This window comes from Miniopterus natalensis, chromosome 4, assembly GCF_054644295.1.
Source record: "Miniopterus natalensis isolate mMinNat1 chromosome 4, mMinNat1.hap1, whole genome shotgun sequence".
Lineage (NCBI taxonomy): Eukaryota > Metazoa > Chordata > Mammalia > Chiroptera > Miniopteridae > Miniopterus > Miniopterus natalensis.
The window spans coordinates 64,069,337-64,097,261 of record NC_142084.1 but is presented as its reverse complement, the minus strand read 5'-3'; the positions used below and the strand labels follow the sequence as shown (position 1 = coordinate 64,097,261).

General features: G+C 51.8%; 1 protein-coding gene across 1 annotated transcript; it reads left to right on the top strand.

Moving 5' to 3' along the window:
* Window positions 1-80: 80 nt before the first annotated feature.
* ZFR2 (zinc finger RNA binding protein 2) lies at window positions 81-27,491 on the top strand. Its single transcript, XM_087816646.1, has 18 exons — window positions 81-849; window positions 1,529-1,643; window positions 2,418-2,630; window positions 2,748-3,043; window positions 6,162-6,344; window positions 7,232-7,457; window positions 8,694-8,863; window positions 10,028-10,147; window positions 11,971-12,110; window positions 13,056-13,188; window positions 13,788-13,978; window positions 18,411-18,582; window positions 19,932-20,107; window positions 22,686-22,800; window positions 23,152-23,247; window positions 24,525-24,636; window positions 25,439-25,536; window positions 26,262-27,491. The coding sequence occupies exons 1-18, from the start codon at window positions 544-546 to the stop codon at window positions 26,457-26,459; spliced, it is 3,060 nt and encodes a 1,019-aa protein (XP_087672772.1). The 5' UTR covers window positions 81-543; the 3' UTR covers window positions 26,460-27,491.
* The last annotated feature ends 434 nt before the right edge of the window (window positions 27,492-27,925 follow it).

Sequence of the window (27,925 nt, the reverse complement as noted above, 5' to 3'; positions counted from 1 at the left end):
AAGCACTTGACATGTGTCACTGATCATCAGAGAGTTTCCTCACCTGGACAATGAGGACAGATGGACAGATTGATGGTGCTGGCACCTTCTCCACAGGTGGTAAGGCATGAATGAGGAGATGTGGACAAAGCCTCGGAGCTGTGCTTCCCCCAGAGCAAGCCGTCAATGAAAGGTGATTCTCGTTAGTAACGTTTTTAGTTTAGTGGTAACCAATCTTCCATATTTTAATAATTGGGTCATCCACTTGTTCTTTGGTTTAAAAGTACTGTTAAAGTTCAGCTTTCTTTGCGGAATCTTGATGTTGAAAAAAAGACTACCTCCCATGTGGTTTAGCTACGTACCGTGTCTCAGTTTCCTCTTATGCAAAATGGGCAGCAGTGGCCTCTGCCTCACAGGGTTGTCAGGAGATTGTGTTTCCTCATGAAGAGCACTTAGAACTGTGCCCATGCTCAGCAAAAGGTCTCAACAGGTGTTAGTGGCCGCTGAAGGTACTGTTTGAATGTAAGCATCTGAAGTAGCTGAGGGCAATGTCTGCTGTGGTTTATGTGCTCAACTCAACTTCTCTATAGAGCTCCTTCTAATGCAGCTGGGCTTTTGTGTTGTGGTTCTAGCACTCAGCCTCCCATGGCTTATCCCCTCCCTGCTGCTGGAGCCAGCTTCACCACCCAGCCCGCGCCTGGAATGGGCCCCGCCATGACCCTGCCGTTTCCCTCCACGGCCATCCAGCCACCCAGGTCCGGTGGCCCAGCCGGGTGTGATGGGCACCAGCCCCACTCCATCCAGGACTTTGATTATGACGGAGGATTCCTGGAGCCCACCCCCACACCTACCACTGCTCCCTCCTACCAGGTATCAGCCTACCTTTCTCTCACCAGCACGTGTCCTTCCTTGAAAACATGGATGGTATTGAGTGTAAGAGTGATGTGGGCAGCTGGTACTGACAGTCCAGGACACACCTTCACCCTCCTCATGTTTCTGTCCTTTTCCATAGGGGTGACGGGATGTGCTTGTCCTTGTTGGGCCCTTCCTCCACTTTTCCCAGCTCGGAGCTCTGGGCCACAGGTCTCCTTGCTGTGTCTCCACTTGGAATTGCCAGGGCACCCCATGCTGCACATGGTCCGCCCCTCCACCCCTCCAGCCTCTGCCACCCATAGGTCGTCCCTGGTTGGGTCAGTACATGGCACCACAGGCCACCTGATTAGCCAAGCTTCACAGTTTGGCTCTATTCCCTCCCTCTCTTGTCATTACTTCTCCAAGGCCTTCAACTTCTCCCTCCGTACCCACCCTCCCATGCTTTTGACCCCTCCCAAGGCCTCCTGGCCTCTGTGCCTTTGTCCTTGCCTCCATGTAGACCCCATTCCACCAACAGCCTGAATCCCCCTGTAAACCCAAATCCAGCTGTGCTCCTTGCTGCCCTTGGCACAGAACCCAGACCCTCGAGAGAGCCCTGTCCGTGTTTGGGGCGAGTGAGGACACACCTCACCCTTTCTCCTTGCTCTCTGTCTCTCCCGTGGAAACCCTCTCACAGGACAGTTATGGCTATGGACCATCCACAGCCACCAGTAGCTATGAAAACAAAGAGTATCACCTACCTGCTGTGGGCCAGCTTCAACTCCCTGCCATGACCACGCTCTGCCAGCCAGGTGGGTTTCTGCAGGGTCAGGTGTGAGCAAGGGCATGGGAGTCACCACATTAAACATCCAGATTCACAGGGAAGTCTGGAGTAATGTGAATGTCAGGGCTGTCTTTTCAACCAGGGGCCTGGGGCGGGGGACTAAAAGTGGAGCTGAAAGTGTTTTCCAAGGAAGCTTTCCCAGGGTGCATGGGGGTAAGTTCTCCTGAGGACTTTGATCTTAGATGTGGAAGAGATAGCCCTGGCAGTGTGGCTTAGTTAATAGGGCATCATCCATGCACTGAAATGTTTCTGGTTCAATTCCTGGTCAGGACACATGCTTGGGTTGTGGGCGTGATCCCTGGTAGGGGCAGTGTAGGAGGCAGCCGATTAATTTTGCTCTCACATCGATGTTTCTCTGTCTCCCCCTCTCCCCCTCTTCCTTCCTCTCTCTCTAGAAAAATCTTTTAAAAAATTTTAAAACGTGGACGAGATAAGGAACACATTGATTAGACACACACACCCTTTACACCCATGGTACAGAGGAAGAATATGGAAAGGAGTGGTGGGCACAGGTCACACATGAATCCCAGCCGGGATCAGAGCTTGGGACCGGAGGCCCAGGGCTCTGGCCTTCCCCTGAGGCCAGTTGCACCTAAGGCTCATCCACAAGTGGGGGCCCCAGTTTGCTCCGGCAGCTGGGGAGGCTGATTGTGGTGGTCATAGGGAGTGTGGTTCTTGCTTTGCACTCCCTAGGGATGGGGGTGAAGTGTGGCTCTTCAGAGGGTTTCTGCTTGCTCTCCAGGGATCACAGGAGCTTACTGTCAGCCCAGCAGTAGGTACAGCCACGTGCAGTCCCCACAACAGGTGCCCACTACTAGGGAGACAGCCAGCGTCCCATCCTCCCATTATACCTGCCCCCCAGCGTCCAGCGTCCAGCCCGAGGTCTTCGTGTCCACCCTGCCTTCCTACACCTTGTCCTCAACCTCCTATAGCTTCACCTCCCTTCCGTACACAGGTGAGCTGGTGGTTTCCCTGAGCATGAATGCAGTTGAAGCGTGTGACTCTGTTTGCAGCTGAAATAAACATTGTCCTCAAAACCAACCCATTTCCTCTCATTCTCTCTGCTTCTTAGGACCAAGCTACCAGAACTGTGACATGTCAGTGTACTCAGCAGCAGGTCCTTACTATCCTCCACTGCTCCCCCCACAGACGCAGCCTCCACCCCCGCCGCCTCCACCCCCGCCTCCTCCACTCCCAAAGCCTGAGGACTTGTCCCCACAGGATGGCTCAGGGGACAGCTCTAGTGCCAGTTGCGCCGGCAGCTTCCCCAAGAAGCCACTGGTTCCCACCAGGCTGCTGAATGGTGGGCCCAGGCAGCCCCTGCTTCACTACTGTGACATCTGCAAGATCAGCTGTGCCGGTGCCCAGGTCAGCCAACCCATGCCCAATGCCTAGCAGGCCCCTCAGCCTTCCTGCCCTTTCCTTGTCCCCTGTGGTCAACCAGAGGTCAGGGTCATAGCCTGCCCCAGAGAGGCCTGTTATTAAACTTGCAATGTCAAGTGTGTGTCAGAATTGCCTTAAGATTGCCCTACTGGTGTTTGAGTGGAAGAAACGCGAGCAGCACAGCACTGACTGTTGGCCACAGAAACCTGGTCTTGAACTCCAAAGTGAGGGAGCTTCTCTTGATTTGGGGTGGGGAAGGCAGTCAGTGCCTCTTCCTTGAGCAGTGAGGGAGGGCACAAGCAGACACAGCTAGTTGTGGTTGTGCCTCGGCTGCATGGCTGTTCAGGCAGGGCCATGGGTGGATGACATTGGACATGGGTACATGAGTGTACATGTTGTTTATGTAGCAGGAGTGTGGGCTCCAGAACTGACCTCCCGGACTCATAGCCCAGCCCTGTGGCACCATCACCCAAGGAAGTGTCACAGCCTCTCTCTCTCTCTCTGAGCCTCAGTTTCCCCGTGGGACAGGGTTTGCCTGAGCGTCACCACTTAGCATGGCATCTGGCATGTACTCAGTGTCACTTAGAAAGGTCAATTCTTGTTATTTGCAGTTTTGCTAATATTAGTAACACTTATTTAATTGGAATTTTTGTTTTTAATCCTCACCCAAGGATATTTTTTCCATTGCTTTTCACAGAGAGTGGAAGGGGGAAAGAGAGAGAGAGAAGAGAAACATTGATGTGGGAGAGACACATCCGTTGGTTGCCTCTCGCCCACGCCCTGGCCGAGGACTGAGCCTGCAACCAAGGTACACGTCCTTGGCCGGAATTGAACCTGGGCCCCTTCAGTCCACAGGCCGTCGCTCTAACCACTGAGCCAAACCAGCCAGGATAATTGGAATTTTTTTTTTAATCCTCACCAGAGGATATGTTTTTTGTTGTTGTTTTTTAAAAAATGGATTTGAGAGAGAGAGGGAGAGAGAGAGAAACATCGATATGAGAGAGAAATATTGATCGATTGCCTCCCATATGTGCCCTGACAGGGGATCAAACCTGCAACCTGGGTATGGGCCCTGACTGAGATTCGAACCCACAGCCTTTTGGTGCACAGATGATGCTCCAGCCAACTGAGCCACCCGGCCAAGGCTAATTGGAATTTTTATTGAGATAGTTGTAGGTTCACATGTAGTTGTAACAAGTAATGCAGAGAGGTCCCACATATCCTTTAGCTGTTTCCCCTAATGGTAACATTTTGTGAATTGCAAACAGGAGGTTGAATTGACATGATTTGCTCTTATTCAGATATCCCCAGCTTTACCGTACTCATTTGTGTGTGTGCACGTGTATTTTTTTCTGTGTGAACTTATAACCTGGGCAGGCTCGCAAATCTACCACTACCATCAAGATCCTGAGTGTTTCCAGTACCGCAGGATCTGTTTTGCTTCCCTTTTCTACACACACCCCTCCCTCCCACCCCCACCCCATTACAGTCTCACACCTTGTGAATGTTGAAACAGCCACACGTGGTCTCCATCTGTGTCAGGAAGGGACTTGTGTCAGCATGGCCTCCCGGCTGGCAGCACTTCTATATTTTCTCTGAATGTCCATCTAAGCAGGCTCTCTAAGTCAAGGCCAAAGCCAGCGCAGTTGACAGGATAGTCTCCATGCTAGCCCAGTGGGGGCCAGGAGGGTGGCCTTGGAGCTGTAGGGTCGGCCTCTTTCTAACATTCCTCCCTGGGTTTTCTCATTATACGTTAATTAACATTAAATATTAATTAACATATTTATGGTGGAGAGTCTGGTGGTAGGATGACAAAACTGCAACATTTGCTCCTATTACACCTTAGAACTCTGAGATGTTCAGTAGGTTATTTTGTGCTTCTAAATGCATCGTTACATCCATGTGTCAGGTGATGGTCTGGGGCTCAGAGAGGGTCAGTAACTAGATGAACTCAGAATAGTTTTAGGGATGAAGATAGAAATCAGATTTTTCAAGGTTTGTAGAAGCCATGAGGTTCACTACAACTGCATGTTTAAAAAGTAGGCGAGAACTGCCTATAATTGCTCCACCTGAAGTAGTTTACTGTTGGTGTCTTGGTGTATATCCTTCCAGCCTTTTCTGTGTTCCGTGAGTGTGTGTGTGCGCGTGCTCTGTTGCTTAGGTAATATGTTCACAAGATTCCTACCTTCCATCGAGTACCCCTCCCACTCCTGCCCCTGCCTCCCATCTGCCCCCAGGACCTGCTGGAGCTGCCTTGTATATTTTCCAGAGGTGTTTTTGTCCCACAAATGTTGACTCTGGGCATGATCAGAATGCACTGGTTTAGTGGGCCCACTTTATCTGTGTTTGCTGCAACTTGCCTCATCTTTTTTTATTTATTTCATATATCTTTATTGATTTCAAAGAGAGCAAGGGAGAGGGAGAGAGAGAGAGAAACATCAATGATGAGAGAATCATTGATCAGCAGCTTCCTGCACGCCCGCCACTGGGGATCCAGCCCGAAACACGGGCATGTGCCCTGACCGGGAATCTAACTTCGATCTCCTGGATCCTAGGTCAATGCTCAGCTGCTGAGCCATGCCCAGCCGGGCAACTTGCCTCATCTTAAGGTTTCTAGGAGAGGAGTCTGGGATGCCACATAAGAGCTTGGTCATTTGCCAGATGCAGTCAGATATTTTGGTCCCAGTGACGCAGGATGAGTAGGTCTGTGACCCACAGTAGCCTCTCTCATGTAGAGCCCCTTGGTATTAGCCGTGTTCTAAAAAGGAAGTGTAGCATGCATCCTTGTTTAGTTTCTGAGGTCAAATTCTGAAAAGCCAAAATCTTTTTTCACAGTGGCCCTCAAAACCAAATATGTGATTCTTTAAGGATGCTGGCTTAAGAAACTCATTTGTTTTTAGAAAAACACACACAAAAAAACCGTTATGTCTTTCAAGCCATAACGAGCACCTGAGTCTGTTGACTGGGCTTAAATAAAGCGGTGCCTGAACATCTCTAGCCGGAGAATGGAGGGGTGGGGACCGTGGGCTTGTGTTTCCCAGGGAACAATGTGGTGCCAGTGAGCACACGCCCGCCTCAGGCCGCCCTCGCTATCTGCCAGCAGACCTACCTTGAGCACCTGCAAGGACAGAAGCACAAGAAAAAGGAGGCAGCTGAGAAGATGGGCACCCAGCCCAAAGGCAGCCCACGTGGGGTGCAGGCGCAACTGCGCTGCGAACTTTGTGCCGTGTCCTGCACTGGGGCAGAGGCCTATGCCGCTCACATCCAGGGGGCCAAGCACCGGAAGGTAGGAACCCCACACGGCTTAGGCAGGGCAGCCCTGGGAGCAGTCCCACTTTCCACACTCTGGGCCCCAGAAAGGTATCCAATGACATCAGAGGGGGCAGCCACCAATGAGAGGAAGCTTTCTCTGTAGGACCCATGTGTCCTTTTTCCTCAGAAGCGAAACACTTTTTCCAGTTATAAAAGTCCTACCTGCCCCTGGATGGAAGCATGAAGCAGTGTAGGGCTTGTACCCAGACCCCTGAGAAACCGTTCATGGCATTAGGTATGTTTAGACGTTTACATGAACAAGAGTTTGAACATTGATGAGATCAAACGGTATATTCCATTTGGCGTCCCGCTTTTAAAAAACAAATACAATTAAATAAATAAAATTAAAATAGTCAAGGCTATTGAGGATGGGGTGTGACTGAATCCTAGGTGTACATGTGTTCCTATAGAACGTAGATGTGTGTCTGTGGACAAGTACACATGTATGTCTTAACAGGTGGCCCCTATCCACTCATCCATCCATGCATTCTGTATCCCCATCAGGGGCGGGCACCGAGTTGGTGCTTGGGATCCTTTCAGCCCAAGGCAGTGGATTTTGGAGAAAGGGGGTCAATGTTAGCCAGCACAGGGTATTGTTGGATTATAGGGCCACATGTGCATGACTAGTGGGGGCCTAGAAGCAGGAGACAGCTCAGGAAGGCCCTTCCAGAGGGATGATGCTTGAGAGAGCTTGATAGCTAGGGAGTGGATGAGGTCCCTGGGGACTGGGACAGGACCACCCATCCTCACTTCCACAGGTTGCCAGCCCTCCCACACCCACCGAGGTGCTCTTCCTGCCTCTTGAAGAAGGTCATTCAGGCCTGCAGGTGGCCCTGACAGGGGAACCTGGGGCTGTTCCAGGTCTTCAAGCTGCACACCAAATTGGGGAAGCCCATTCCCACCATAGAACCGGTGCCAGGGAACTCTTGCACAGCCCAGACCACCTGTACCAGCAAGTCGGCCCCCCTCACCACTGAGAGCCCCCCTGTGGCCTCAGCCAAGCTCATGGACCCTGCTGGCTCCAGCATGCACACCACCAGGGCAGAGCTGGCCGAGAGACCTGTGGCCTCGAAGACCACATGCATGGGTATGTGTCTCTGCAGTTCACAGCATTCCTGCCATGCCCTGACTCAACAAACTGGAGATTCAGAGAAGTGTTTGGCCAGTTAATTTGTGTGTGAGCCAGCATATATTCTCTGGTGGGACTAAGCTATGCGTGAGGGCGGGGGTGGGGAACGGGCATGGCTGCTCTCCCATATTCCTGCCAGGCCCCAGGTGCTCTGCTGCCTCTGGTCCATACCTTCTGAACCTCTGATAAGAGACCATTTCCCTGAAAGCTTGGTAGAAACAATGAGATGGGAAGCATCATTTCTTCCCATGGAGCTTGGGACAGCCCTGCCCTAGGCTTGGAGAATTCCCTAGGCTGCTATCTCCCACATGCTGGGAGTAGCCCCCTGCACACCTCAGTGGACAAACTGGGCTCTCACAGTTATGTGGGTACTGAGAAATTAAGGTGGGCTCCTCTCAGCCACAATTCTGGCCCTGCTTCCCTCAGGGGCAGGACACATCAACGGATACCCGAGGGAAGTAATGGCTACCATGTGATGCATACTGAGTGGGTCATAACCAGGATTGTATGTCAGGCACTCCAAAACCACTCCATATGCATTTCCTGGTGTGCCCATTATGACTCTTTAAACTAGATTTTGTCACTGGTCCCAATTTTCAGATGGAAAAAACAAGATGAGGCGAGGGGAAGTGCCTGACCCAGGCCACCCCATAAATGGTGGAGGCAGGATTCGAACCCAGCTCTCCAACCATCTCTGCTCTTCGCCCCCATGCTTTCTGTGGGATGGGGAGGGCGCTTATTTTATTTTAGCATCAGTAGCACTGTGTTTTGAATAATCACATAATACTGAAGATAAACTCATAAAGCAGTTTTGACAACAAAGAAGCAGCTCTCCCTCTCAAGGCTCAGTGGATGTAATGGGGCCAGGCCCTTGGTCCACCTGATGTTTCATTGTCTATTAACTAAGGGCTGTAGAGCCTGTGCTGTGGGGCTTTCCTCAGCCAGGGGGCTACAGCCAGGGCCCCTCTATGAATGCATTCTGATTGGACCAAGCACTATGTGGCCTTGTTCTCTCAGCCATGACTCAAGTTGACAGGAAAACAACTTGCAGGACCCTGTATCCAACTGGCCAATGCCACGCAGGGGTGAAAGGGGCTGCGGGAGACCTGGGTTTGCATTGTGTTTCCCCTCCATACTGGCCAACTGGAAGCAGGCCGGGTGTGGTTTTTGGACAGAGCTAGTTATGTGACACAGTTCTTGCAGGGCCTCCTGAGCCACAGGCAGAGGGCTGCAGACCCCCAGAGGGGAAACTGGCACATGGGAAATCAGAGAGGCCAGGACAACTGCTCACCCAAGGAAGCTCTGTGGAAACTTCTGGAAGCTGCTGTGACTCACAGCCCGTGGGCCCAGGCTACGTGCAAGAGGTAACTGCAATGATGTGTGCCCTTCTCCATCTCTGGGTTCTAATGGAAAAGGGCCTTGCCGGGGTCAGGCTTCATGTCCTCAACCCAGTTGTTCCCCATCTCATATTCACACTCATTCCCCAGCAGACCTCAGTGAGTCATCTGGAACTTACTGGAAGGTGTAGGCACTGGATTTTCAGATCTTAGAAGGAAGGCCTGAGATAGGCAGAGACATTTCTTGCTGAGCAGCCCTTTTTTCTGTGGGAAGAAGGGTGGAAAAAGGAATTGGTGCCCTAGAAAGCTAGACAACCATGTCACCCTAAGGCATGTGATTCTAGGGGCATTAGGAGCCAGCGTGCACCCTATATGGCCATAGCCCAGAGCCTGAGCAGCGGCCCCACAGGCTTGTCTTAAACAGCTTTCCAGGACTCAAATTCTGAAGCTTCTCCTGGCCACTTCCATAGTTCCCAGCCTCCCTGAGTTGGTCCAAAAGGAAGTGCGAGTGGCAGCATTTCTTTAAAAAAAAAAAAAAATTGATTTCAGAGAGAGGAAAAGAGAGGGAGAGAGAGAGATAGAAACATCAATGATGAGAGAGTCATTGATGGGCTGCCTCCTGCCTACCCCCGACTGGAGATTGAGCCAGCAACCTGGGCATGTGCCCTGACCAGGAATCGAACCCTAATCGCCTGGATCCTAGGTCGATGCTCAACCGCTGAGCCACACCCAGCCGGGCTCTTTTCATTTTTGTTCAACCAGTTCAGCATCTTGTTTTGTCCCATGCAAAATAACCACACCAGGTAGGACTTCTGCACTGCAGAGCTTGTCATTTAACAGTTAAGGAGATGAGGTCCATAAAACCTGCAGCAAAAAGAGAAAGGCACATAATGGGCAGAAATCGGGGGAGGGCAAAGGCGGGAGCGCCACAGGGCAGGGCATAGGCCAGAGGTGGCTTAGCCGGGGGAGGGGAAAGGGCACCATGGTAGTAGAGGTGAGCTCAGCATGGGGTGTGGTGTTAGCTCCTCTGAAAGCTGCCCTTTGGAATAGCTCAGACAGGAAGCCAGAACGCTGGCCTTGAAGGCTTTGCTGTCACTCCTCTGGACCACCCAGGCAGGCTCAGTGCCCTCCGAGGGTGGAAGGAGGCACCCTTCCCCAGGGGCCAGCGCTTAGCTGAGCTTTGTGTCTCAGGTATGCAACAATGAAGGCAAAGTGATCCGGTTCCACTGCAGTCTGTGCGAGTGCAGCTTCAATGACCCCAACGCCAGGGACATGCACGTGAGAGGGCGGCGGCACCGGCTGGAGTACAAGGTGTGCCTTGCAGGATCTTGGCCAGCTCCGGGTTGGGGCACACATGCGTGTGTGTGTGTGTGTGTGTGCGCGCGCACGCGTTAAGAACTTCCATGAGTTCTACATCTTGGTCTATGTCTCAAAATGCATTTTATCCTCTGTGAGTTGGAGCCCAAACAGTAGCTCCACGCACCCTGGGCCTCTCAACCTGCATCCAGACCTGCCTGGCAGACCAGAGCAGAAAACATGGGATCGTATTTGCCAGTTTATTTCATCTCTTGCAGATGAATGTTTAGTTGTAAAACTCTGCACCCTCTTGTTGCCGGTGGAGATTCCCAAGCACACAGTTAGACCATAGATGTGCACACAAAACAGGACACACAGGTATTGCCTCATTTTCCCGACAGTCAGTATCGGTTTGTTCACATTTGAGACATGTTCCTTTTCTTTCCTTGGGCCTCTGCCTGTGTCCCAAGTTGGCCTGTGCTAGCTGAGGTGCGGAGTGCTGCGCCCTGTCTGAACTGTGACCCATGGGGAAGCATGCAGGCACCAGGGTAGGGCTGAGTCTGAGCTGGAGAGAAGCCAGGCCCCTGGTGCTGAGTTGTGACTAGAGGGGCCACTGCTGCAGGGGGTGTCTGGCTGTTCAGGCTGAACCATCTTCAGGGAGCCCAGGGCCTCCAATGCCAAGGGCTTCCCAGCACCAGCAGGGGCCCCCTTTCCCACCCAAGGGGTGGCTTTGTGTGGCCAAGGATTTCCCATGGGCCCTTCAGCACTCTGGGCTAAACTAGAGGACACATGTGAACATGTGTGTGTATAATCCTGCCTGTTGGGCCTCGAGGATGCTTGTACAGAGCACACACATAACTCTCCTCAGCATGATAAACAGTGGCTTCTGAGTATTTCCTCTCTTTTTAGCAGTTTCATTGAGATGTCATTCACACACTGCACAATTCACCCACACAAATTATACAGTTGAATGGCTTTTACTGTATTCACAGAGTTGTGCAACCATCACCTCTCTAGTTCCAGAACATTCGCATCACCCCAGAAAAGGAGCACATCCCCATTAGCAGTCAGTCCTCATTCCCAACCTCAGGCCCTTTTTAAAAACCACAAGCCCACTTTTTCTCTGTGGATGCGCCTGTTCTGAACATTTCACATAAGTGAAATCACATACCGTGTTGCCTTTCGTGTCTGGCTTCTCTCACTGAACACCGAGTGTTTCCAAGGTCCATCCAAGTTGTAGTGAGTGTCAAAACTTTCTTCCTTTTTGTGGCTGAGTAACAGTCCAGGATGTGGATGGACACATCTTGTGTGTCCGTTCTCCTGCTGATGGACTCTTGGGTTGTTTCTGCCAGTGAATAATCCTTATACAACACTACACTTTCTGAATGAAGAAATTAAGTGCTAAGAACCAAGTTCAGCAAATGAATTAACCATGCTATTTGAAATATATATTGCTGGATTTCACACAAATGGTGTTTGCCCCGAGTTGTTTTGATTGGGCACGAGTATTTTTGTTGAACTTTCAGTGACAGACCTCATTTATTCACTAGTGGTGTCACGTCACCTTTGGCTCCCGTCAGATATGGAGACGGGGCTCTACTTTCACTGTCGTGTCTGTTACTCTGCATGTCAGTTGTGTTTGGTCGCCCATGCTAGTTCCCTTTCCTGCCAGCACTTTTGGGGGCGAGGAGTGTTAAGATTCCGGGGGCTTGAAGCCCACTTTTCTAAATACAGCAGAATGGTGTCAGTCATGGGGCCTCTCTCTGCGCCCCCGAGACACCTCAGTGTTCTCGTCTAAGTGATGGTCTCCGATCTTACAGCCATTCTTTCTTTTTCAGAAAAAAGTCAATCCTGACCTTCCGATCTCCATCAAGCTCAGCAACAGAGCCTGGAAGCTCCTGGAGGAGAGGAAGAGGAAGCAGAAGCAGCAGGTCAGGAAGCAGCTGGAGGAGCTGCGGCGCTGGCACACAGAGATGAGGTGCGGGGTCCCTCCCCTCTCACCCTCCTGACTCCCCCCTGCCCCAGGCAGCTTGGAGATCCAGATGTCTGCTCGCTTCCTCACTTGCTCAGGTTGGGGGACATCTGTCCTCCGTTCCAGGCCTGAGAACCCAGATGCTCATCACCTGCAAGGTTGGCAGGGAACACAGCACTTGTGGGGATTTGGAGAATTTTAGAGCTAACCAAGCCCTGTGCTCAGGTCACTCTAAACATCTGCCTTAGTTCGTGTGAGCCCCCTAATAAATGAGGGATGGCATGGTCCTGACAACCAAGGGGCTGGCACTCTCAGGCCTGATTCACAGGGACGCCCTATTGTCCCCATGTCCCTAGACCCCTGGTGTTCCCTGACCTCCTGTGTCCCTGTGTTCCCAGACTCCTGGTATCTCCCTGAACCCTGGTGTCCTCTGACCCCTGGTTTTACCTGACCACCCCTAGTACCCCCCGACCCATGGTGGCCCCCTGACCTCCTGTGTCCCTGATCCTGATGCCTCCTGACCACCCATGCACTTGTCATTCTCCTCCTTCACCCTCAAGAGTAATTCTAAAGTATTTTGTGACACGGTATCAATTCATGGAAGATCCAAAGCAGCATCTGAGCTGGGGAACGAGGCCCGGGACAGACTCGGGGCTCTGGCCACTTAGGCCAGCTCCTCCCGCCCTAGCAGTTACTCTTGGCCTGTGTCCCCCTGGCCCTTGGAACCCTAGTGTCCCTGGCATATGGCAAGCATTGGTACAGAATCTCTTCGTGGGCTCTCATGGGGTCCCAATCAGCTGCTTCATCTCCTCAGTGGCCCTGGAGCCTCAGCCTTGGGCCCAAGGACCAGGCAGCAGGAGTCATGTGGCTTCCCCATGCTGCTGGCTCTGGTGCGACCAGCCCAGGGCCCTGCAGCTGCTGACAGCTCTTTGTTTTCTTGCTTCCCCATAGGTGCTACAGCCTGTGCAAGAGGCGGCCAGAGGAGAAGCCGCAGGCCCAGGATGAGAGCCTGGGACACTCACCACCCAACCAGCACCTTCCTCCCCTCGTGAGCAGGCCGGGGGTGCCCACCACCATGTCTCTGGTAGGTGGTGGCCTTGTTCTGAAACGTCTCCTGTGGCACTGGCACCATGGGGTGGGTGACTTTCTCACATCCTCACTAGAAGGACCTGAATCTTCCAGGAATGAGGAATAGGACCTTGTACCGAGCCCTGAAGGAGTGCCCGCCTCTCATTGCTGGTCACTGATGGGAACTCCAGGCCCCGGCCTCACTGCCCACCGAGTGGTCCCTCCTTTAGTTTCCTGAGGTCCCAGTTGTCACATCCCTTGGGGGTCCTTAGGTGTCTGTCTGTGCAGGCTGGGGTTGGATGGGAACCTTTGATTTGCACCTTGCTGAGGGAATAGGCCCACTGAATTGGCAGGAAAGCCTCTGGCTTGGAAATGTGTCACTACAGGGGAGCCCCCTGGCATCCTCAGCCCTGAGCTTCCTGCAGCCATCAGGGGAGGCCCTGGGGCCCTCACTGGCTCATGACCTGTGGGTCCCCGTCATTCCTCAGCCTGGATCCGCTCCCCCTTGTCCTGCTGCATGTGCTGCACCTCTGCAGAGCTGACACTCCTCCTGTCCGCTGCCCACCAGCCCCGGGACCTCTCAGCTCACTGTAACATGTGCACCTTTTCTCATAGCCCACACGGCGGCCCGAGTCCAGTGATGATCGCCACGTCTTGTGCAAGCATGCCACCATTTACCCCACAGAGAAGGAGCTCCTAGCTGTCCAGAAGGCTGTGTCCCACTCGGAGTGTGCCCTCAAGCTGGTGTCTGACACATTGGCGGAGGAGAAGTCCAGGGGCCCAGAGCTGGAGGGCAGGGACCGTAGGTAATGGAGATCAGCCTCATTTCCCCATCCCCAGGGGATTTCTTGGAGGAGGTAGGATTCTCACAGGAAGTGGCTGCCAGGAGGGGCAGAGGCAGCTCCTCTGATTATCTTTGAGCCCCTGCTGGGCAGGGGCTTCCCAGCCTGTCTGTGGGCAGTAAATTCACTAAGTCTCTATTCTCAGGGCTGGAGCCCCGAGATTCAAGAGGAGTTTTAGTTCCATTGGAGAGCTGTTGTTCAATACCAGAATTTACTTTTCTGACCAAAGGTCCATCTAGAAACAGTTCACAAAACAAGAACCACCTGTTTGCTCATCTACAAAATGGAGATAAATGTGATTCTGCCCTGACCCCTCTGCCTCATGGAGCAGAGACTGCCCCTTAGTGCCCATCTGAGTCATCAGTCAAGGCCCTGTGATTGTGGGGAGACAAAAGAGTCCCTGTGCCCTGTGAGGAGTTGTTACAAGATTGAAATCATCTGAGAGGGAGTTAGCTTTTCCAAGTCCTTTCTCTCTAGGTGGCTTTTTAAAATTTTTTTTATTGTGGTAAAATACTCATAGCATGAAGTTTACTGTCTTAACCATTTTTATGTGTACAATACAGTGGCACTAAGTACATTCACAAGGTTGTGCAACCATTACCCGCCACTTGTCTCCAAGTACATTCACAAGGTTGTGCAACCATTACCCGCCACTTGTCTATTTCTACAATTTTTTCATCATCTAAAACAGGAATCTGCCCCCATTAAGTTCCCTGCCCCTCTGCCCCAGTCCCTGGCATTGGCGTTGCACTTCCTCTCGCTATGGCTCGGCCTGTTCTGGGCATTTTCTGTCGGTGGATTCATGCAGTACTTGTCCTTTTGTATCTGGTCCATTCCACTTTGGTTTCTTTTCACTATAGTCTTTGCTCCCTAGAAAGGAACGTGTACCACTGTGAGTTACAAAGTATCACGATAAAATGAATGTGCAGCAAGTGAACCTCCCAATAGTCTGCATCTACTAGGGAAAGGAAGCCTAATTCACCCACCTGGTCAGGAAAACAGGGTGCAAAGCAGACATTTTTTTCATCTCTCCCCAGACACCCTCATGAAGCCAAAAGACAGAGTGCAAGGTCTGATGGGGAGGTCTTTGAAGGGTGGAGCCATCCTAACTCTGAGGTTTGCCTGGAGTTTGTGCTTGCTCACAGGTCCTGGAGAGATGGTCTGGCCATGAGGCAAGTGACACTGTCTGCAGCCCTACTCCCAGAGGCCAGGTTTGCGGCCTCTGAGGCCCGTGCAGATGGGTTGAGCACTTGGAAGCTGCTCAGAGGTGTCTGATGCTGTAGACAGAAAGGGTGCCCTGTCTTAAGTCTCCACTCATGTTTTCTGAACAAAAAATTCCCCCTCACTTAATGCTTTGAAGTTCCCTCCAGTTTTCCCCCTGTACACCTGTTTTCTTTTTAGTTGTTTTTTAACTTTTTATTTTGAAATAATTATGGACTCATAAAAAAATAGTACACAGAGGGTCTTCAGACCCTTCCCCAGCTTCCCCCAGTGCAAACATGGAAGGAACTGTAGCATGTGTCAAGGCAGGAAGTCAACATGGGCCTTTACAATATTTTTCAAAAACATGGAAATGTGTTAATGGGAACATAATAAACCATCCTATGAATGTTCCCTTATTTATTTAACTGTTGCAAAGAGCATCTTAGTGTTTGGGTTTTTTAAACCTTTTAGTATGGAAATTCTGTAACATACACAAAAGTTGACGGAACAGTAAAATTATAATGAACACCATGTGACTGTTACAAAACCTTGACCAGCTCACATGATTTCACTTATCTCTGGCTCTTCCTCCCTACCCCCTCCATAGAGGTTCAAAGGAGATCCTATCAGACATCACATTGTTCCTTTGCTAACTACTTAGTAAGTACCTATCTCTAAATAATAAGGACCCTTTTCTTTCTTTTTGTTAATGCTCACCTGAGGATATTTTTTCCATTGATTTAGAGAGAGTGGAAGGGAGGGGGAGAGACAGAGAGAGAGAGAAACAGTGATGTGAAAGAGACACATCGACTGGCTGCCTCCCGCATGTGCCCCAGGCGGGGCTGGGGATCAAACCTGCAACCCAACCCTAACCGGTTTGGCTCAGTGGTTAGAGTGTTGGCCTTCGGACTGAAGGGTCCTGGGTTTGATTCCAGCCAAGGGCACATACTATGGTTACAGGCTCGGCCCTGGTTGGGGCACGTGCAGTAGGCAAGCAATTGATGTGTCTCTCTCACATCAGTGTTTTTCTCTTTCTCCCTCTCTTTCCCTCCCCACTCTACTCTTTCTGAAAAGCAATGGAAAAAAATATCCTTGGGTGAGGATTGAAAAATAAAAAACAAACAAACAAAAAACCTGCAACCCAGGTACCTGCCCTTGACTGGGAATCGAATCCGTGACCCCTCAATGCTAGGGCTGATGCTCTAACCACTGAGCCACAGCAAAAATTAACAGTAATTCTTTAACATCATCGAATATCCAGTCAGTGTTGAAATTTCTACTCGTCCTATAGATATCATAATGTAAGTGGGGGTTTTTTGTTTTCTGGAGTTTGTTTTCTGTTCTCTAATTTGTGTGAATTGGGATTCAAGTTGGTTGACAAACCTGTAAGTCTGTATATTTCTGCAGGTTCCCCTCACCCTGTTTTCTGTTTTCTCTGCTTTTCTGAGTCTCAGTTGCAGAGTCTGATCCTTGTACCTTAATTCAGACATCCTTGGTCTGGATTTTGCCAGTGGGCTCCAGAGTTCTGTGGTCCCCAAATGGATAACAATATATAAACGTGTTTTTTATAAAAAGGTTGTCTCCTATCCCTAGGAATGTCACACACACAAGAAAACAAAGTTATGGTTAGTGGCAGCTTCTGGAGATCTGTCACTCGAGGGCACCCCGGGCACCAGTCCTGGGGACCAGAGCAGAGGAACAAGCCTAGTGGGGCTGGAGAGAAATAGGAAGAAGGGGCTTGGGGCTAGAGCAGCAACTTTCAACCACTGTGCCACAAGAAATGTTGAAACATGCAATACATGTCTAGGTCAGGGTCACTGACCTTTTTTCCCTTATACTGTCGAATAAAAAAATGATAATAGCTAACACAATAGCCACCAGGTGTGATTGCCCTGTCTTGAACCATAAATATATAGGTCATATAATAGTGTTGCATTTTATTAATCATGTTGAATAATAAAGTTGTGTCTGATTGGTTAATTTTGTTTTGTTTTTAATCCTCACCTGAGGATATGTTTTTATCGATTTTAGAGAGAAAGGACAGGAGAGAGAGACAAAGAGAGAGAGAGGGAGAGAGAAACATTGATCGGGTTGCCTCCAGCACTGGCCTCAACCTGGGAATGCGCCTTGACCAAGAATCGCACCTGCAACCTTTTGGTGTATGGGATGACGCTCCAACCAACTGAGCCACCTGACCAGGGCAATTGGTCAAGTTTTGGTACCAAAAATCCTTATATAGAAGTATAGACACCTGATTTTTTAAAACTCAGTCTGGAGCAAAAAGGGTAGGTAATTACTATATTTATTTTTTTATAAATCAAAATTATACCATTTTTTGTCAGGTTGACAAAAAAAATATTTTTTGGCATGCTGCAGAATTTTAGTAATGAGTTTACATGTGCCATGAGATGAAAAATGTTGAAAATCACTGGGCTAGAGCATAAGGCCTGATAGGGAGGAGTGGGAGAGGATGGTGGCATGGAGGCCCAGAGGGTCAGGCTGGTGTCCTCAGGCCAGGGAATAAGCTTGGGTGTCCCCATCCTACAGAGGGCCAGTGCTGGGAGGCTCGATGTAGGGCAGACTCGATGATAGATTCACACTGCAGAAAGCTGGCCCTGATCTGCAGAGAGGCAAGGCTGGAGGAGGGATCTCCCTTAGGATGCTGTGGCCTGAGTACCTGGATGGGCCTGCTCACCCCAGAGATGACTTAGAAGGTGCCCAAACCCAGGGGCTGACCAGGGTGGCACCAACTAGCTGAGGACCAGGGGTCACTGGGGATGCCATCATTGGCCCTTTTCAAAATGTACTTTATCAGGAAATAGTAACAACCACCAGCTCTTACTGAGCACATACAGGGTGTCCCCCCAAAAGATATACACACTTTTACAGCTGATAGCTCAATTTTGGAAATGTATTTTAATAAACACTGCCTTTATAATCATTCAAAGTGTGTATACATTTTTTTGGAACCACCCATCACAATGGCTTTTCTCAGATATATCTTCTCATGTCTCCTTTCATCAAGTGTACTCTGAGAAATAGGACTCAGAAAGGGCCCATTTCACAGATGAGAGAGCTGAGGCACCGAGGCCCCAGCAAGCTGCTGACATTTTCAGACCCAGGGCAGGGCCACATGCTCCCTTTCTCTCTGACCCCTCTTCTTATGTGTGCATTTGCGGGTTTGTCTTCACAGTGGTGTCAACCCCTCTGCTCGGATCCTGAAAGGTGTGATGCGGGTCGGCCTCCTGGCAAAAGGACTCCTCCTTCGGGGAGACAGGACCGTGCAATTGATCCTGCTCTGCTCCCAGAAGCCCACGCACACCCTGCTGCAGAGGGTCACTGAGCAGCTGCCCCGGCAGCTCCTGGTAAGGCAGGTTACCTCCCGGGGGGGGGGGGGGGGGGGGCTGCCAGCCCTCTCTCAAGAGCCCCTCAGGCTCCCTGACAGGAATGACTTTGCTTCACAGGATTTTAAGAAGCAAGAGTGGTCGTCATTATTAGATACAAACCAGTTAGTTTTTATAAACAGTTGCAAAGAGAAAGAGGTGGAAATTCAGGGTTTCTATAGAAAGTAAATTCAGGGAAAACGTAAATGTCCAGCCATGAGAATGGTGACGAGCCATTTAAAAGGATTCATGGTGAAGGCACAGGAAATGTTTCCTGCCACGTTGACTGTGAGATTCAGTGGAGAGCAGAGGAAGGAGCCTAGAGAGGCGTGAGGCCAAATGGAAACCCATTTTGAGGACTGTGGGAGACGGCCCAGGTTTTCTCGCTAGAGCGGTTCCGGTTTCCTTTTCTCATGGTAACTGGGGGAGAAGAGTAAGATCAGGTCACGGTTTAAATTGGTCATCATAGGTTTCCTCTGATGAGGCTGGCACCGTTCCTGTGAAAGTTCTGCCTCGTTCCTCCTGCTGGCTTAGTGAGCGTGGGCAGCAGACCCAGGCCACCTTCGGGCTCCCACTCTGGTCAGGAGCAGATAAGAAAACACATAACATGCTAACTTTATCTCCTGAGGAAATTAAAGCCTGATGCCAGGTAGAGAGCACTCAGGAAGGAGGGAGCCATGTTCCATAGGACCGTGGGAGGCATGTGACCGAGGTCCTGGCCGAGGACGTTTAGTTTGTTCCCAGCGTTCCGCATTACCGTTGAGGCTGCACAAAATAAATGCCCTTGTGCACACCGCTCCACACACATGGAAGCTCCCCCTGGGCCAGAGTCCCTGGGTCAAAGGCACGAGCCTGGTGCTCCCGGTGCTGACAGCTCAGCCTCCACCCGCAGTTTGTAAGAGACGCACGGATTTGCAGGCCCAGCTGCTGCTCAGACTTCTGCGTTTCGTCCTTTCACAGGTGCTGATGGTACCTCAGAGTTTTAACTGGTTTCTCTCTCACTGTGGGGGTTATCTGTGTCACTGTGTAAAAAGGACACTTCTGTTTCCTTTCCTTCCAACTATCTGTTAAAGCAATGACCAGTTTTGTGTGTGTTTTTTATTGGATTGCTGTCCTTGTCAAGGGCATTCCTTACATATGAAGGCACCTTATACGCAAGGGTCGTCATCTATACACATTTCTGCATGTGTACTTCTGGGGGGCAGGGCTGTCTCAGTCTCATGGAGGCTCCAGGTGCCTGGCACAAGGCCTGTACCTGACCACGTCCTTGCTGCTTGCACCTGTCTCTCGGCTGGAGTAACTCGACCTAGTGTTATGTTTGCACCTCATAGATGGTGACGGAGGACAAGTATGAGGTCTCCTCTGACCTGGAAGCCAACATCATCATCTCATCCTGTGAGGAGCCCAGAATACGGGTCACTGTGTCTGTCACCTCGCCCCTAATGCGGGAGGACCCCTCCATGGACAGAGGTGCAGCCGGGCCCTTCTGTCCAGCCCCCCTCCCCACATAGCAGGTGGCTTGGGGAAGTATCTGACTCTGCTCTGGGCAGAGGCAGAGGGTTGGGGGTGCAGCCTTCTGGCATTTCTGTCAGCTCCAGGTACCACTGATCAGATAAGAGATGGGCCTTGGGGCAGCAGAGGAAATGAGCTGTCAGAGTGTCAGAAGGGCTCAGAACTGGGCTGTGCATGTGCTCCTGGGCCTTGCCTGTGCAGCACCACACTCCTGCCTTGCCTCCAGGCCAGTGGGGGTGCCTGCGTCCTGCCTAGGGGCAACCAGCTGTGCCAGGTCCCCAGGAGCTCAGATTGTCCATCTGTCCATAGCAGAGGCCATAGCAGAGGTCATAGCAGAGCCTGCTGGATCCGACACTACTTGTGTGGGACACAGGGATCAGGGGGCTTGAGGCATATTGGCATTGCCTGAGAGAGTGGGAGGGGGTGTTGGGCCAGGCCAGAGGGCAGTGAGGGCCTTGAGTCATCACCACGCGGGTGAAGGCCAGCCAACAGGGAGGCCCCCGAGGCGCATTGAGTCATGGAACTTCCTAGAACCATTTCCAAATTCCATTCATTCTTGAACCCCCTTCATGATTATTGTTTAGTCATACCTGAGGGCCACCAACTACCAACATTTTTCTTTAAATCAATTCATTTTTTAAACTTACATTTGTATTTATTATTATTATTATTATTGTTTAATCCTCACCTGAGGATATTTTTTCCACTAATTTTTATTTTTATTTATTTTTAAAAATATATCTTTATTGATTTCAAAGAGAGGAAGGGAAAGGGAGAGAGATAGAAACATCAATGATGAGAGAGTCATTGATCAGCTGCCTCCTGCACACCCCCAACCAGGGATCGAGCCCGCAACCCAGTCATGTGCCCTGACCAGGAATTAAACCTCGATCTCCTGGATCCTAGGTTGATGCTCAACCACTGAGCCACACCCAGATGGGCTCCACTGATTTTTAGAGAAAGCGGAAGGGAGGGAAAGAGGGAGGGGGGAGAGAGAGAAAGAAAGAGAGAACATAAATGTGAGAAACACACAGATTGGTTGCCTCCCATGTGGCCCTGACCAGAGCACGGATGTACCTGCAACCCAAGTACATGCCCTTGACTAGGAATCAAACCCATGACCCTTTGATGCAAGGACCTATGCTCTAACCATTGAGTCACACCAGCCAGGGTTAACACTTAAATTTTTAAAGAGGAGAACCTTTGGCTGTAAGTGGAAAGCCATTATCAGTTGTCATAAATAGAGGGTCATTTAAAAATCAATACAGGGCCTGGGCCAGTGTGGCTCAGCAGTTGAGCATCGACCTATGATCCAGGAGATCATGGTTCGATTCCCGGTCAGGGCACATGCCTGGGTTTCGGGCTCAATCCCCAGTAGGGGTCGTGCAGGAGGCAGCTGATAAATGACGACTCTCATCATTGATGTTTCTGTCTCTCTCTCTCCCTCTCCCTTCCTGTCTCTGAAATCAATAAAGATATAAATAAATAAATAAATAAATAAATAAATAAATAAATAAATGTTAAAAATAAATACAGGGGGCAATGAACAACACCATTAAATTCTAGCCAAAGGTCTTGCTAGGTTTGCTCAAACACATGAACAAGGTGGAGACTGGGAATGTTAGAAAGTGTTAAAGATCTGTGGCCACTAGGTGGAGGCTGACTGGAAAAATTAAGACACAGAAACCCCTCTGTAAGGAACATAGGTTCTATGACCATCAGGAACCCGTCAGCCTCACTCCGGGGTCTCCTCACTGAGGTGTCCATGCCCTGGGCTGGCTGTTGCTGGACGGTAGCTTCTAACCTCTCCTCAGAGACACACCCTGCCACTTCCACTTCAGCCTGTGATAGGCAGGTGACAGGCACAAGATCCCTGGGAATATTTATGGGTGAAAGTGAAACCTGTGCTTCATCATGTGACCTAAATAAACCAGGGTGTCCTAGAACGAGCTGAGAATATTCTTGAAGCGATAGTAGTAAGAAAGAAACAATGGATCGGAATTTCTCTCAGACACGGAGGCCTTTGTCATCAATGATGGAATGTGTTCAAATATGACCCACTTTCTCCCTTTTTTTAATCCTCACCTGAGGATATATGGGGGGGGGAGGCGGGGAGAGAGAGAGAGAGAGAGAAAGAGGGAAACATGGATTAGTTGCCTCCTATACACACCCTGACTGGGAATCAAACCCGAAACCCTTTGGTGTATGGGACGTCACTCCAACCAACTGCGCCACCTCGCCAGGGCCCACTTTCTCCCTTTTAATTATGCATTTGGAAGTTTCTGAAAATCTGGCTTAATTTATAGTTTTCCACCTGCACTGTAGTTTGCTAACCCAGGGAGTCGGCACTGAAAGCTCTCAGTAATAAGCATTAAATGCTTTCCTCGTGGGCACTAACCAGAGGAGTTAGGATTTTCACAGAAGTGATTTCTCTAGTCTCTGCAGGATCCCAGAGCAAAGATGATCTGGGAGGAGTGTATCTTCTAGATAAATAAAATGAGGCCCAGAGAACTGAGAGGCACTGCCCATGTGGCCCAGGGAAGGAGCAAAGTGGGAAAGGGCACCTTGCCCACATGCCCATTTCTTCTAGAAGGAATGGAAGTACCTTTGCCCGACCCAGGGGATGTCTTGAGCCTGGAAAAGTGTCTCCAGTCACTGGCCGCCCTCCGCCATGCAAAGTGGTTCCAGGTTAGGGGTTGGGGTTTGGGGGGGGTCACACCTGTCTGTCCTGTCAGCTACCCCCTTAGCCAACTCCTTGGCTAGCTGTTTGGCTCATGTCTCCTTGCACTAACCCGATGGGTGGGAATCAGAGCAGGGCAAGTTCTGTTGGCCTGTTCTCATTTGGGCATGGAGCCCGCTGCCGGCCACCACCGTCCTGGCCAGCCAGCCATGCCCCCTGGAGACCCTCCTAACCTCCACTGCCAAGACAGGAGCCTGGCTCGGCTCACTGCCCCCAGGGTCCGCCCTTGTTCCCTTGGCCTCACACCCACCCACATGCGTGTGGCTTCCAGAGCTAACTATGCTCTTCTTCTCCCAAAGGCACGAGCCAGCGGCCTACAACCCTGTGTAATCGTCATCAGGGTTTTTCGGGACCTCTGCCAGCGTGTGCCCACCTGGGAGGTCCTGCCAGACTGGGTAAGGCAGTGCCAGGCAGTCAGCCTGCTCTGGGAAACCCATGAGGGCCTTATTTCCTCCCAGACAGACATTTCCCCTCTAGCACTTGTTTTTCCCAGAAGGGGCTGGCGTTAGCCTGAGTGCCCAGGAAAGGTTGATCACGGTAGGGGGTCTCAGGGGTCCCTTGGCACCCAGAAGAGATCTGCTCTGGAGTACAGCCTCACTTGGCTATATTTTCTTAAACCTCAAGAGCAGCAGGGAAATGGGCAGCATGAGCACAGGGCCTAGTGAGGTCAGAGACCCAGTGCCCATCCTGGCTTCACTCTGTCCTCTGGGGGACCTGGTGCACCCCTACCTCCTCTGGAGGGGAGACCCCCTGCAGCTCTGAACCCCCCACCTGGCCAGTAGGAGATGAGGGAAGAGAGAGTGCAGGGGTCCCCATGCCCCCTGAGTACCCAAACTGCTGAGTTGTGAGACCTCAGCTTCCACCCTCTCGGTAGGTCTGTCTCCGAGTGTCCCGCTCTCGTCTCTCACACCTACCCACCAACCCCTGCCCAGTGCTGGGTGGGGCAACCTGTAGGTTTTAAGTTGTTCACATTATTCTTGGGAAGGCTCCAGCCTCCTGAACTCTGAGGAGTGTTTGCCTTCTATGCGCAGCCTCCTGCTGCCAGTTCATCTCCTCCCCCTCCCGAAGCGGGGCTCTTGGACAAGCAGGCCCTTTCCATCCTGTCCCAGGCCACCATTGGCCTTACTCACGAGGGCCATCTCCAAAACCAAGGGTTCCGGTGTCCCCCAGGATCTCTGCCTCCTGCCCAGTGTCCAAGGGAGACATTGCTCTCAGTGTCACCCCCTTGCAGACAGCACAGTGGCCAGCTTACAACCCGCCTGAGAGGAGTGGCTCCTGGGAGGAGGGGGCACACCTGAGTAAGTGATAGAGTCATTGTGACCTTGGCTAAATGTACCATGGGTCATGGAGAACAAGTTTCTTTTAACCCTTAAAAAGCTAGTTTGCCATGTTACAATTGACGGGATTTTTTCCAATGGGGAGGCTGAGGGTTAGAGAGTGAAGAAAACTACCCATGGCCACACCAGGAGGTGACAAGGCCTCAGTGACCACCCTCCTCTGTAGAAGTCAAGAGTGGATGGGAGTTAGAGAAAGAGCTGGGAGGGGCCATCTGTCCTGGGATCCCCTGGGACCCCCTAGATGAGCCCAGCAGAGCCCCACCAGTGGGAAGCGAGCCGGCCAAAGCACCCTCCTCAAAGGCATAGCGTCTCCTTTTCCATCCCCACCGGCCCAGGCCATGGAGCTGTTGGTGGAGAAGGCTCTGAGCAGTGCCAAGGGGCCCCTGAGCCCTGGGGATGCCGTGCGACGGGTCCTGGAGTGTGTAGCCTCGGGGATGCTCCTGACAGGTCAGTCCCCATCTGCTGGGGAGCTCAGAACACTGGGGCACATAGCAGAGACTGAGGGTCATAGTGAGGTACAGAAGGAGCCTCTTAGCAATACTCGAGAACAACATCCAACCCAGGCGGGAGGAGGGACCCAGACACCCACACACATCCCCCAGAGGGAAAAGGTACAGCACAGTAGCATGTGGAACTCACCCACAAAGGAAGGCCAAGGTCCACTGCCGATGGAGCAGGCAAGGGACCCATCCCTGTCTGTTTGCCTAGCACTCATTCTCTGACGGCAGCCACCCTTTCTGGGAGACCTGGCTGTCAGCAGGTGATGACCTTGGTGGGAATATTTCCCCAGGAAATCACAGGACAGATAATGGGTTATGTATGGAGATGTTCATCACAGTGTAGTTTACAGTAGCAGAAAGGAAGAGAAGCATCCATCGTGTGCTCTCATGAGATGTCAGAGACAGAGAGGCTGTTTCCCAGCCATTTTAGTGACATGGGATGATACATTAAGTGAAAGAAAAGAAAACACACTGGGCCTGTGCTGTGAGCCTGTTAAATAACTACCACACAGAGTCAGGAAGGAGCTCTGCTGAGTGTACTTGTGGGTAGAGAGGGAGGAGTGGCTTGGGTGAGATGCCCCCAGGGGAGATCCTGTGGCAGCCAAAGGCATGCAGGCCGGCCTCTGTGGTGGTGGGTGCAGAGGGGTGCAGTCACAGACCCTGTGCTCGGAGCCTCTCATGCCCCTGGCATTGGCAGTCCTTCATGAGGGTGCTCTATCTTCTTTTCCACCCCCACCCTCCTTGCAAAGATGGACCTGGACTCCAGGATCCCTGTGAGAAAGACCAGATGGACGTGCTCGAGTCCATGACCCTCCAGCAGCGGGAAGACATCACAGCCAGCGCCCAGGTAGGATGGTCAGCTCCTGTGGCTCCCCAACTCCAGGCCAGCTTAACCTGGCTGTGGGTGGGACCCCATCCCAGCCCCTGTTTGCAGCTATGCAGCATTCCAGGAAATGGCCTGGGGTTCCCCTTCCCTCCCCCTGCAGAGGTGGGTGGCCTGTGAGAGGGTGGCCCATGGGTGACAAGACTACTTCTGAGGCCAGGGCCAGCCTGGCTCAGAGCTGAAGCCCCCACAGTGATGAGGTGCAGACCTGGGGCCTCACTGGTTGGGACTGTCCTGGGTGTTTTACCACCACCTATGCTCTGTAAACACCCAGCTTGTGGCTGGCCAGCCTCAAGCACGAAAGCAGAGCCCCCATCTGTGCTTTCCCTTTGGTTGTGAGTTTGTAAGAAAGTCTCCGAGTGGTACAAAAATCACACTGGGCCTGACATTTAGGAATTGTCTTAATGCAAAGAATCAAATTGCTTATGATCAGAGCCAAACTGGGAGACGCAGGATTTGGGGTCCCTGCAGTGAGGCAGGAAACCACTAGTGTTCCAAGGGGCTTCCAGGCATTGTCCTGCCCTTAGCAGTTTGAGCGACTCCCTGCAGTTCTTCATGCCTGATGGTAATTGAGCTCAGCAGTTGCTAGAAGGGTGTTGCCAAGGACAGATGCCTGGCGAGCCACTGGGCCATGGGGCTGGGTGAGCGGGTCACAGGCAGGAGGGTCCTGACGGGCTGTCTGCCCCCAGCATGCCCTGCGCATGTTGGCATTTAGGCAAATCCACAAGATCCTGGGCATGGACCCCTTACCGCCGCCCAGAAGCAGGCCTGGGTTGCGCTTCCGGAAGAGGCCTCGGGAGGCTGGAGAGGCTGAGGAAGGCCCAGGGAAGCAGGCCAGTCCGGTGGAGAGGGGCTGTGTGATGGCCTCGCCTCCCCAGCGGGACTGACATGCCACTGAGTGGCTGCTTTATCCCTGATGTTGGAGTCATGTTCTCCTTTCCAGTAGCATTCCATGGATTTCTTTAAAAACACTTGTGCTTTGATCATTGGTGAAATTGCATCACCCAGGGATGAGAACCTCCAGGTGGGGCAGCACCCCACACCCCGAGGTGCCCCCAGTGCTGCATAGAAGCTGTAGAAGGTGTAGCACTGCAACTTTGAACCCTGGCACTTTTGCTAGCTTTAAACTCACCTGGGGTTACTAAGGGTGTGGGTTTATAAATTGCTTCCTGTGGCTGCCCCAGCCTTGCATGGACTTGAAGTCACCAGGGCGTGCCCATCTGGGGCCCCTTGTCCTGAAGGCTAGCCCTGGGAGGCAGGCCAGGGAGAGCTAGGGGTGGGGGCCTGCTCCAAACACACTGCCTCTCCCGCTCACCAGCCTAGAGATGGCCCTTCATCCTGGGTCTGCAGGGCCTAAGCTGGGCTCCTCTCCCCTCCCTGCCGTGGGAACAGCAAAAGGGCTGAGTGCTCCTCTGCCCCCCTCCCAGGAACATCTATGACCAGAATCTTCCCTAACCCTGAGGCCCACCCCGACCACTGAGTGCCTTCTGCTTCTGGAGGAGCTGCCCTATAATGTCTCATTTAGGGCTGGGTTTCTCCCATCTTCCCTGTGTAGGTCTGGCCTATGCAGGTCCAGCACTTGCCTCATGGGAGGTCAGGGGCTGTACCTAGTGCAGGACACAGGGTCAGGTACCTCCTGGTGGACATGGTCCTGGCACTGGTGGACATGGGGGTAGCTCCTGCCCAGCCCCCACCCCACTCTGTCCAAACCTCCCTTTCTGGTGACCAGATTTTTTGGCTGGCACTGAAGGAGAAAAGCTTATCTTTGTGTCAACTCCATCTACAGTCGCTTGATTCCTTTGATTTCGTGTCTGTGTTTAAGGGACAGCCTCTGTGCTGCTTTACATCTAATGTATTTGTAGAGCTACCTGGAAGTTTGGGGGGCAGGGGAATAAATGACATATGTTTGTCTTTTGGTGTGGACCATTCAGTCCTTGGCTTGGGGTGCAGGTGACCCTGCTGGGCTTTCAGGGGCGCTCTACCTGCTGGCATTTCTCCCCAAGTCTCTGAGGCCACCAGTGGAGAGGATGTGGAGTAGTTGGTGCTGCCCTGGGGCTGTGCTTCAGGTGTGGTCACCCTCAGGTCATTCCCACAGAGCTTCCAGGGGGTGCAGAGAAGCCTGGCTCTGCAGATCCCACCCACCTGCAGGACTTGGCAGAGAAGCCTTCATTTCACACATGCCCCAGGCCACTCATGGGACCCACCCTGGCCTGGTCCAGGAGATACACAGTGGGACCATCAGTGGGAGGGATGGGGGCCCCTGGAAGCTTCCTGAAGGAGAGGTCGGCCAAGCTGTGTTGGGGGGCTCTCTGCCTGCAGACCCCCCACCAGGAGTTTCCCTGCAGTTTTCCCA